The 11,484-nt window shown below is 43.0% G+C and overlaps 1 protein-coding gene across 1 annotated transcript; it reads left to right on the plus strand.

The window, feature by feature from the left end:
- Positions 1 to 1,658: 1,658 nt before the first annotated feature.
- Positions 1,659 to 10,388, plus strand: LOC132280983 (uncharacterized; the record flags this gene model as incomplete). The annotated part of the gene is made up of 4 exons (XM_059782728.1): positions 1,659 to 2,585; positions 6,753 to 6,854; positions 7,788 to 9,360; positions 9,865 to 10,388. Coding segments are annotated over exons 1-4 (3,126 nt in total), but the record flags the coding sequence as incomplete, so codon positions are not given.
- Between the last annotated feature and the right edge of the window lie 1,096 nt (positions 10,389 to 11,484).

The raw sequence follows: 11,484 nt of genomic DNA on the forward strand, positions 1-11,484 counted from the left end.
TAATAAAATAGTAATAAAAAGAGATATCAGTAATATAAATACGAAGGAAAACAGAGGAGATGCTTAGTGTAGGAGGAGGAGAAGAAGACCAATTAACTAGATCCAGATGGTGGTAGGGCGAATATACAATGTGACAGCTTTTCTTTAGTTCGGAGAGTTGTTTCTTTCTTCATAGGACAGTGCTATTTATAGATCGTTGGTCATTACCCAATGGTCCCTTCTATGCATAGTTTCTCGCATGCATCACCTTTAATCCGGATTACGCGAGTAATCCTGCAGATTTAGAGGGTTGAAGGGTCTAATCCTTTCCTCGAGCCTTATCCCATGTTGCCATGTCACTTCTCCCCTAATCAGGGGCATTAAATGTTGCTTGGCTGTCGGTTGGTCAAGCCTGACACAACATTAATTATGATTTTAAGGTTTGCTGTCATAACGTGTATAATCCCATCATCTTGTTAATTGGGCCTTGCTAAGAGCGAAGGCACTTCTTGACTTCTCATCCACCAATCCAAGATCCTCCTAAATTTCCCAAATATGGACTCCTATAACACAGAGATCCTACCTCATCTCGTGTTAAGGAGCTCCGATCTCTCAAGACAGTGTCACCTGGCGTAACACCAGGATTCGGAATGCTCGAAGATCAGCCTCTCGAGGCTTACTGGGCTTGGGGCGATGCCAGGGCTTAGAGTGCTCGAGATTTGATCTTTCGAGGCTTGAGGGCCTAGAGCGATGCTAGGACTTAGAGTGCTTGAGATTTGATCTTTCGAGGTTTGGGGGCCTGACACAATGCCAGGGCTTAGGGTGCTCGAGATTTGATCTTTCGAGGCTTGGGGGCCTGGCGCGATGCCAGGGCTTAGGGTGCTCGACATTTGATCTTTCGAGGCTTGGGGGCCTAGAGCGATGCTAGGGCTTAGAGTGCTCGCGATTTGATCTTTCGAGACTTGAGTGCCTGGAGGAATGCCAGGGCTTAGAGTGCTCGAGATTTGATCTTTCGAGGCTTGAGGGCCTAGAGCGATGCCAGGGTTTAAAGTGCATGATCTTTCGAGGGTTTTGACTTTTCAACTTGCCACGGAGGATTTAGCCAGGGTTGTATTGACTTGTCAAAGTGCCACATCAGCGTCTGATAAGTGACACCCACATTTTGCCCCCCTGCACGTGTGATGATTCAAAATGAATTATTGCGCGTGCAAGACTAGGCTTTTAGGTCATTTATGTTTTCAAGGAACCGGAAGAGACGCGAGCATGAAAGGTCGCCTCCAGTTATTAATGCGCCATCTGTTACCGATTTGATTTTTGGGGGTTCCCGAGGCAAGAGGGCTATTAAAAGGGAGGCAGCGACGAAGTGAAGGATTATTTGTGAAAAGGACTTAAAAAGTACAGAGATTACCTGATCCTCCATCGTCGCCGGAGAAGAGATCTCACGAAAGTTTAGAGTTCTTTGGTGCATTATTTGCTTAGTGGAAAGGATTGCCATCATGGTTAGCAAGAAGCAAGAGTTATGCAAGAAGGATTGCCCTCCGCCAAAGGTGCCAGCAGATCCGGAATGGTGACGGGCGCCATTTTTTGGAAAAAAATACCTGTTTTGGCACCGGGCGAGCAAGGCTGTGGTCGCCGGCGAATCACTTGAAGTGGTTGAATTGATAGAGGAGGAAGTTGAAATGAACTTGGCTCCTTGCATCTCTGCGAATACGATCCTGCGATTTGGGGTTGAGCAAGGGCAATATCCATGGTCCTATGTGAACTTCAATAATCACATAAGTCCAGCCCATAGTTGGAAAAAATGGACAGACGCGATCCTTGCAAATCCGGAGTACGAGGCAATCTTGGATGCAGCGAGTTTAACACCGTCTATTAAGCTGTTTCGCCAGATACACATTCCTCGCAATATTGCAGGTTTATGGGAACTAACCTCGCGATGGAGCTCAAGCTCGCACACTTTCATTATTGCGCAGGGAGAGTTTACTCCCACGATTGAGGACGTGAGCCAGTTGTTAGGCTTACCTTTTCAAGGAGTGGAAAATCCTGGCTCTTGGGAGTTCACGCAAGCTGAAGAGACATTAGCTCATGATCTCGAGATAGCACTAGAGAAAACTAAAGATTTTAAGTCGCTGTGGGACGCACAGGGTGTTCGCCATGCTGAGCGAGGCAAGGGTACTCGCAAGGCCACACTTGGGGCGCTGGTGCGATATTATTTTAAGGATTTCCTCATAACAAAAAAGAATCTCATAGAGGAGGGAAGAAAAGGAATTCCAGGTCCCTGGGTTGACCATTCTTCTAGTCTCGCGGCCTATCTACTATGCTGGCTATCGAGATACCTGTTCGAGGGGACTTCGGAGGATGCTTCACAACCACGACTTGTGGATCTGGCGGTGAAGCTGGCGAATGGTGTGAAAGTGGCCTTTGCACCTCTATTCTTGGGAACATTATACCACTGGCTTAACATGGTGTGGGAAGATATGGGGCGATCTGTAAGGCGCTACGTCCATTGCTCGTACACGTCTACCATATTTCTACAATTGTTCTTGTACGAGAGGTTCCAATCTTATGCTCCCATCCCAGCAGACTTGGCTATGGACGAGGAGGTGGTGCGAGGCATGAGGTGGCATGGTCAGTCACAGCGAGGACGGCTAGGATATGCCTTGGACCAAAGCTTCCAATTCATCAGTCGCCCTTATGTGGTGGAGCTTGATGAGCGCCGAATAATGTATATTCAAGCGCCCTAAATTACATTAACAAAGTCCAGTTATTAATTATTTTATGTAGATTAACTCCAATTCTATGTTTTTATGCATTTTCAGGTTCATTGGCCAAAATGGAACAAGAATAAGGCCTTGTGGAGTCTTGAGCAACAAAAGGGTGCCAATGCTGAATTCTGGCAGCAGTAGAGCCTGGTCTTTGCTTGCCATTTTGACCTTCCAAACTCGAGAACTGGACTTCCCTCATAACATGAAAGATTTAGAGCTCTGAATCAGCTTTCCAAATCTTCAAGTGGTTCATCATTCGGAGTTCGGAGCAGAGAGTTATGATCTTCACAACAGAGGTGCGCAGAACTGCCTGGCAGCACTGATGTACTGCCTTTCTCCCCATTTTCGACCAACCAGACTGGAGATTTGGGTCTTCATCAAAACATGAAGTTTTTAAAGCACTGAATCAGCTCTCCAAAGCTTCAAACAGATCGTCATTCGGAGTTCGGGGCACAAAGTTATAGCAGTTTTCCCAAAATAGGTCAGCACTGAGCAAGAGGAGCATGTTGCACATTGCACTAAGTTAGAGTGCTCGAAGTCACCAAGCGTGCGCTCGAAAATTAGGCAGAATGCCCTTCGGAAATGGATCATTTCAGCCCACTTGCACATTGGATTCCTCAATGCCATCTTCCCTCTTTATGAAGTGGTTGGAGGTGTCCCTTGGAGGAGAGAGGGTATGGTTGGAGCATAAAAGGCTACCCAAAGGCCACATATATCATTAAGCTTTATCTTGAGCAAGAGAAAGGAGAGAGAAGAGAGAAGGAGAGGGTGTTCTTGAGTGCTACAGTAGGAGCTCGAAAATGGAGATGAGGATGATGCTTCTTCCTTCTTCTAGCTCACCAATGGGTAACTAAACCTCATCTAGGGAGGTGATGAAACCCCTCCCTTGTAAGCATGTGTTAGTATAGTTTATTTTTGGGGATTACAAGGTATTTTTGATAGTCTTTCCATGGTCAAGAGCCTCACTTTTGTTGTAATGAATGTTGAATGTTTTAAATGATTATTGTGAGTTACTCATCTTGTCTTGGATGGTTGCCTTTCTTAATCATATTGCTTGCACTTCCATGGTGACAATGGAAGTTAGATCATGGAATGGTTTTAATGGCATGGAGTTGGAGAACCTAGATAGTTCATGGCTTAGGGTTTCCCTTTGATGGGCTATACTTGATTCTTAGCTTTATGTGCATTCACCATTTAAATTAGGGCTTGATAATCCTTGGCTTAGTAAGCATGTTCTAAGCTACATTTTAGTTTAGGTAGTTGATCATGTGAACCTTTGATGGTTTATTCTTGCCTTTCTAATTAAATGAACTTCTTAAGGATATTATAGCAACCTAGTATTGTTATGTATCATGACTTTCATATATGTTGTTTTCCCCTTAAATTAATCTTAACCTAGCATGTGTATAGGGATGGAGGTGGATTCATTTCCCTAGCCTTCTTTACTTGTACTCACTCCCTTAAATTCTTGCAATTTACTGTTTTATGCACTTTTAATTTCCTAGCTTAAGTGACATCCAACAAAACCTCTATACACCCTTCATCATTCTAAGAATGATTCTAGACATTTAGGTTGTATTAGACTAGCGTAGTCCCTGTGGTTCGACTTACCCGACCAATAGCCCTATTTTACAATGATTCGTGCTATTGCGAAGGTTGATGTATGATTGACCAACCGATCAATTTTTGGCGCCGTTGCCGGGGACTGCAAACGGTTTAGCAACCAAAGTTTAGGGTTAAATTTAGTTTGATTGTGAATATTGTGTCTTGTGAATATTCCTTGTGTGTTTTGACCACCTTTGTGTTTTAAGTGTTGTAAGATTCTAGGGACTCGAAGCTCGCCGTGGGAATGCTAGCAAATTGTAAGTCTAGAGGACCCCAGGTAAGTCTCGTGACTTCTAGTTTCGAGTTGTGAATATTGTGCATGTGTTAAATTTAGTTTTAGTTTAGTTGTGAAGCCCTTGTTGAGGCTCTTATCCTGTTTAAATTTTGTGTTAAAGCATCGGTCCTTGTCGTGGCCATTTACATTTTCCGTCTTGATAATTGAGGAGAAAGGGAACATCGTATGTGGAGTTGTGGTTGATGAATTGCTTTGATTGAGTATATGCTTTATTGTTGATGTTCGGTCGTAGGTCACTTTCCTTACCCACAATCGATTCGCCCATTGATATCAATTCTCTTGAAAGAACTCTTAGACGGAACCTTAGGGAACCCACTCTTACAAGGGACCTTGAAACTGAATTCAATATAATGGGGGATAACGTAGGAAATCCGGGGAATGAAAGGGCTGAAATTCCTAATATCGAGCCAATGACTCTTAGAGATCATTTCATCCCTACCACCTATGCTTCTCCATCTTGCATAGTGATGCCAAACATCGATGCAGCTCAATATGAGATCAAGTCTAGTACCATTCAAATGCTTCCATCATTTCATGGCTTTGATAATGAAGATCCATACAAGCATCTTGATGAGTTCCTTGAAATCTGTTCAACCATCCGGTTGAGAGGTTTTCCGGACAATGCACTTCATCTCCATCTCTTCCCATTCTCCCTAAAAGATAGGGCAAAATATTGGTTGAACTCCCTCGCTCCCAACTCTATTACTTCTTGGGCTCAATTGCAACAAGAATTTCTTAAGAAGTATTATCCGGTGAGTAAAACCAACCAAATGAGGCGTTCCATTCTAAGCTTTTCTCAAGTTGATGGAGAACAACTCCACGAGACTTGGGAAAGGTTACAAGATCTTCTTCGGAAGTGTCCTCATCATTTGATCCCAAAATGGCAATTAGTGCAAGCTTTCTATGCCGGCTTGACCGAAACCCATAGATTCATGGTTGATTCTTCTTGTGGTGGGATGTTCATGTCCAAGAATGCGGATGAGGCTTGGACCTTACTTGAGAATTTGAGTGAAAATTCACTTCAACACAATTCTCGTAGGGCTCCGACCCCAACCACTCCAAGCAACACCAACCCTTGTCAACCAAAGTCAATAAGGGAGGAATCATCTCAAGTGGATGCCATCGCTCATAAATTCTATCAATTGATGGCACCACATCTTCCTCCTTCATTGTCTCAAAATTCGGCAAGTTCAGTTTGTGCTTCATGTACTAGTCCATTCCATCTCTCGGAAGATTGCCCCACAACGGAGCAATTTCCTAGTCCCAACCAAGAGCAAGCTAATGCCATGTTCTCGCGGCCCGGGAACAATCCATATTCCAACACCTACAATCCGGGTTGGCGTGATCATCCGAATTTCTCATGGCGGCAACAAGCCCCACAGAATTCCCAATTCCAAAACCAAGGGCGGCAAAATCAGCCCTCTTCTCAATATCAAGGTAGACCTTTCCAAGCCTCTTCAAGCTACCGTCCTCCTTACAATCCAAATGTCTCCAATCAACCTCCTGTGTGTCCAACTGACGAGATAGTAGCTGCAAACAAGCAAATGATGGAATCATTAAATAAGCAAATAATGGATGCCAACAAGCAACTCTTGACATCCTTGCAGCCTACTCTCCAAATGGTCCACTCTCATACTCAATCCATAGCTAATCTCGAAAATCAAGTGGGCCAAATAGCTAACTCGGTGAATCAATTGCTTCAAAAGGACAAGGGCAAGTTTCCCTCTCAACCTTTTGAAAATCCTAGAGGAATGCATGTGATTGACGAAACCCCTCCTCCGAGTGGGCCGACTCATGAACAAGTTCAAGCTATCACCACCCTTCGGAGTGGTAGAGTGGTGGACAACAAGGTCGATGGAGACAAAAGTGAAGAAGTTTCGCCGTTGAAAAATCCAAATTCAAGCTCTTCTAATCCAAATTCTTGTCCCAATACCATTCACGGATATCCCACACATGTCTCCCCAAATGTGGAAACTACTTATGAGCCAAAAGCTCCGTTTCCTCAACGTCTTCAAGAGTCGACACACTTTGGGAACAAGAATTGTAAAATTCAAGACATGTGGGAAGTCTTCAAGCAAGTGAAGATTAACTTGCCCCTGTTGGATGCTATCAAGCAAATCCCTCCCTATGCAAAATTTCTCAAAGATTTGTGCACTCAAAAGCGCACTTCTAAAAATCATTTGCCAAAAAAAGTGAGGTTGACTGAAAATGTTAGTGCTATTATTCAGCACAGCACTCCCCCGAAGTATAAGGATCCGGGTGCCCCCACAATCTCGTGCGTCATTGGTGACAGCAAAATCGAGAGGGCCCTCCTTGACTTAGGAGCTAGTGTGAATTTAATTCCATACTCGGTCTACCTACAACTTGGTTTGGGCGATCTTAAGCCGACTTCCGTGGTTTTGCAACTTGCCGATAGATCGGTCAAGCATCCACGAGGTATTCTTGAGGACGTCATCATCAAAGTGGACAAATTCTACTTCCCGGTAGATTTTGTGGTTCTTGATACGGAACCAGTCCATGACCCAAAAAAGCACATTCCCGTGATCCTTGGTAGACCATTTTTGGCTACGGCTAATGCATCAATTAATTGCAGAACCGGGGTGATAGACATTGCTTTTGGAAACATGCAAGTCAAACTCCACATCTTTCATGCAACTCAACATCCCTCCAATGAGGATGATTGTTTTCTTGTGGATGTCATTGATGAAGTGGTCGAAGAATCTCTCCCCTTCATCCTAAGCAAAGATCCCCTTGAAACTTGCATGTCTCATTTTGACTTCTCAAACTTTGATGTTGATCAAGCCATTCAAGAAGTCAATTCCTTGCTTGATATTAATGCTATCATGGATGTACCTCCTTGGAAAATTCCAAAAGAACCACTTCCCCAACTTTTTACCACTCCTCCGGTCCCATCATTGTTATCTCCGCCACAACTTGAGCTTAAGCCGCTCCCGGCCCATCTCAAGTATGTGTTCCTTGGTCCAAAGTAAACCCTTCCGGTCATTATTGCCTCGGACCTTCAAAAAGACCAAGAGACCAACCTTTTAGCAGTGCTCCAAGAGCATAAAGAAGCTATTGGTTGGACAGTGGCAGATTTGAAAGGAATTGACCCCTCCATTTGTATGCACCGCATTCATATGGAGGATGACGCAAAGCCTACTAGAGAGGTCCAGCGCCGGTTAAATCCAAACATGAAGGAAGTGGTCATGAAAGAGGTGATCAAATTGCTAGATGCGGGAATCATCTATCCTATCTCTGATAGCAAGTGGGTGAGCCCCACACAAGTTGTCCCCAAGAAATCCGGGCTCACCATTGTTGAAAATTCAGCGGGCGAGCTCGTGCCACAACGAACCACCACCGGGTGGCGTGTGTGCATTGACTATCGTAAACTCAACTCATCAACTAGGAAGGATCATTTCCCGCTCCCATTTATTGATCAAATCCTAGAAAGGTTAGCCGGCCAAAGCTTCTATTGTTTTCTTGATGGTTATTCCGGCTATAACCAAGTGGCCATCGCCCCCCAAGATCAAGAGAAAACAACATTCACATGTCCCTTTGGTACTTTTGCCTATCGACGCATGCCTTTTGGTCTATGCAATGCACCGGCAACGTTCCAAAGGTGCATGATGTCCATATTCTCCGATATGGTTGAAAGGTTCTTGGAAGTTTTCATGGATGACTTTTCCGTATTTGGCTCCTCCTTTGACTCGTGTCTCAAAAATTTATCTCTTGTGCTCCAAAGATGCAAAGAGACGAATCTCATTCTAAGTTGGGAGAAAAACCACTTTATGGTCCAAGAAGGCATTGTTTTAGGACATGTCATTTCTAAGCGGGGAATCGAGGTAGACAAGGCAAAAGTTGAGTTAATCTCTAATCTTCCTCCTCCGAATTCCGTCCGTCAAATCCGTTCTTTTCTTGGCCATGCCGGATTCTATCGTCGCTTCATCAAAGATTTTAGCAAAATCTCACGGCCCTTGTGTAATCTCTTAGCCAAGGATGTTCCGTTCAATTTTGATGACGCTTGCATGGAAGCTTTCATCAAACTTCGCATTCTCCTCTCCTCTGCCCCGATCATGAAACCCCCTAATTGGTCTCTTCCCTTTGAGATCATGTGTGATGCATCCGATTATGCATTAGGGGCGGTTTTGGGCCAACGTGTGGATAAACTTCCGCATGTCATTTATTATGCTAGCAAAACTCTCTGTGATGCCCAATTGAACTACACCACCACTGAAAAAGAATTGCTAGCTGTGGTGTACGCCTTGGATAAATTTCGCTCCTATCTTCTTGGCTCCAAGGTCATCGTCTTTTCAGATCATGCCGCCCTTAGGCATTTGTTAGCGAAAAAAGAGACAAAACCCCGCTTAATTCGATGGATCCTCTTACTTCAAGAGTTTGACATTGACATCCGGGACAAAAAAGGGACCGACAATGTTGTCGCCGATCATCTCTCTCGCTTACTTATTGAGAAATCTTCGGAATTTGCAGCCATCCGTGATTCCTTTCCGGATGAGCAACTTCTTCAAGTTTCACATTCTACTCTTCCGTGGTTTGCGGATATTGTCAATTATCTTGCGGTTGGCAAAATTCCAGCTCATTGGTCCAAACAAGAGAGGGACCGGTTTTTCTCCCAAGTCAAGCATTTCTTTTGGGAAGATCCGGAATTATTCAAGTATTGCCCGGACCAAATCATCCGGCGATGTATTCCTGAAACCGAGGCCACAAGCATTTTAAATTTTTGCCATACTCTTGCTTGTGGAGGCCATTTCAGTGCCAAAAAGACCGCTAACAAAATCCTTCAAAGCGGATTCTTTTGGCCTACCTTGTTCCGGGATGCATACAATTTTTGCAAATCGTGTGAACGATGTCAAAAACTTGGATCCATGTCCCGAAGAGACATGATGCCCCTCACCAACATTTTAATTGTTGAAATTTTTGATGTGTGGGGGATTGACTTCATGGGACCATTTCCATCTTCTTATGGCTATGAGTACATCCTTGTAGCGGTGGATTATGTGTCTAAATGGGTTGAAGCCGCGGCTACCAAAACCGATGATCATAAAGTCGTGATCCATTTCATTCAATCTCACATCTTTAGTCGTTTTGGTACACCCCGAGCAATCATTAGTGATGGCGGATCTCATTTCCGAAATCATTATCTCAAATCCGTCCTTGCTAAGTATTCAGTCATTCATAAGGTTGCTACACCTTACCACCCTCAAACGAGTGGTCAAGTAGAGATTTCTAACCGGGAGATTAAGCACATTCTAGAAAAAACGGTTAGACCGGATCGCAAAGATTGGTCATTACGGCTAAACGATGCACTTTGGGCTTACCGGACAGCTTATAAGACACCCATTGGCATGTCACCATATCGACTTGTCTTTGGCAAAGCATGTCATCTCCCGGTGGAATTAGAGCACCGTGCTTATTGGGCCGTAAAAAGGTTCAATTTTGATCTCAAACAAGCCGGCTCTAATCGTGCGTTGCAATTGAATGAACTTGAGGAATTGCGTAATGACGCGTATGAAAATGCAAAAATTTACAAGGCAAAGACTAAAGCTTTCCATGACAAACACATCGTCAAAAAGTCTTTTGCCCCGGGACAAAAGGTCTGGCTTTTCAATTCCCGCTTGAAACTCTTTCCCGGTAAACTCCGGTCAAGATGGGATGGTCCATACATTGTCACTACCGTCTTTCCTCATGGAGCAATCGAACTTCATGATCCTGCAAGTGGATCACTCTTCAAGGTAAATGGCCAAAGGCTTAAGCCTTGCATTGACAGCACAATTCTAACCCGAAAAGTTGAGGAAGTCCCCTTGACGGATCCCATTTATGAGGAATAGTGCCTGCTCTAACTGCGTCTAGCTATCGACATTAAATTTAGCAAAGCAAGGGAATAAATTCTTTCGATGTTCCAAGCTTCTCTACCTTCTTAAATTGCTCGTGCCTTGAAATTTTCTGGGAAATGGTTTCGATAAGCCAAAAATTTGATTTTTCTAAAATGGTCTTCAGTTGTGTTTCGCAATTTTAGACTGGCCTCTTAGACCTTCTTAGCTCTAATTTTCATTCCCGGAAATTTCTATCGCTTTTGAGCAATTTCATAGGACCTTTGGCATGCAACTCATGTGCACAACCTCTCCTTTTCAATGCATTGTTGAATCATGGTTCCTCAAAAAAAAAAAAAAAAAAAAAAAAAAAAAATTTCATGCATTAGAGAGAAGCTTCAAGGTTTGAAAATTTTCTCAAAACTTTCCAGGCATTGGAGATGAAATGCAAAGTTTGAAAAATTTTCATCCAGGCATTAGAAATGTTGAGCAATTTGACAATTTTTCCACAAATTTTCTATCCATGCATTGGAGAGGTGTTACATTTTGAAAAAAATTTCCAATTTGATCCATGCATTAGAAAGAAGTTGAACAGTTTTCCAACTTTTTCTAAAAATCCATCCATGCATTGGATTGGAATAATGTGTCAAGTTTCAAATTTTCCATGCATGCCTTGAATTTAGGACTGACATGCAAATTTTCAAAAATTCTCTATGCTTAAAATTTTCATTTTTGAGAATTCTATCCCTTTTGCATCATGTTGAAATGTTTTAAGTTTGGAATTTTCATTTTTGAGAATTCTATCCCTTTTGCATCATGTTGCCAAAAGCTTGAAAATTTTCTTAAACTCATCCATGCATTGTGTGCAGTGCAAAGTCAAAAAAAAAAAAAAAAAAAAAAAAAAAAAAAAAAAAAAAAAAAAAAATTTTCATCCATGCATTGGAATGGAATGAATTTGCAACGTTTAAAAAATTTTTTCTTCAGAAATTGCATTCAAGCTTTGTGTGATGTT

The sequence above is a fragment of the Cornus florida genome, unplaced genomic scaffold (genome assembly GCF_030987335.1).
Source record: "Cornus florida cultivar Cherokee Brave unplaced genomic scaffold, ASM3098733v1 CherokeeBrave_3.0.0_Hap2_Chr01, whole genome shotgun sequence".
Classification (NCBI taxonomy): domain Eukaryota; kingdom Viridiplantae; phylum Streptophyta; class Magnoliopsida; order Cornales; family Cornaceae; genus Cornus; species Cornus florida.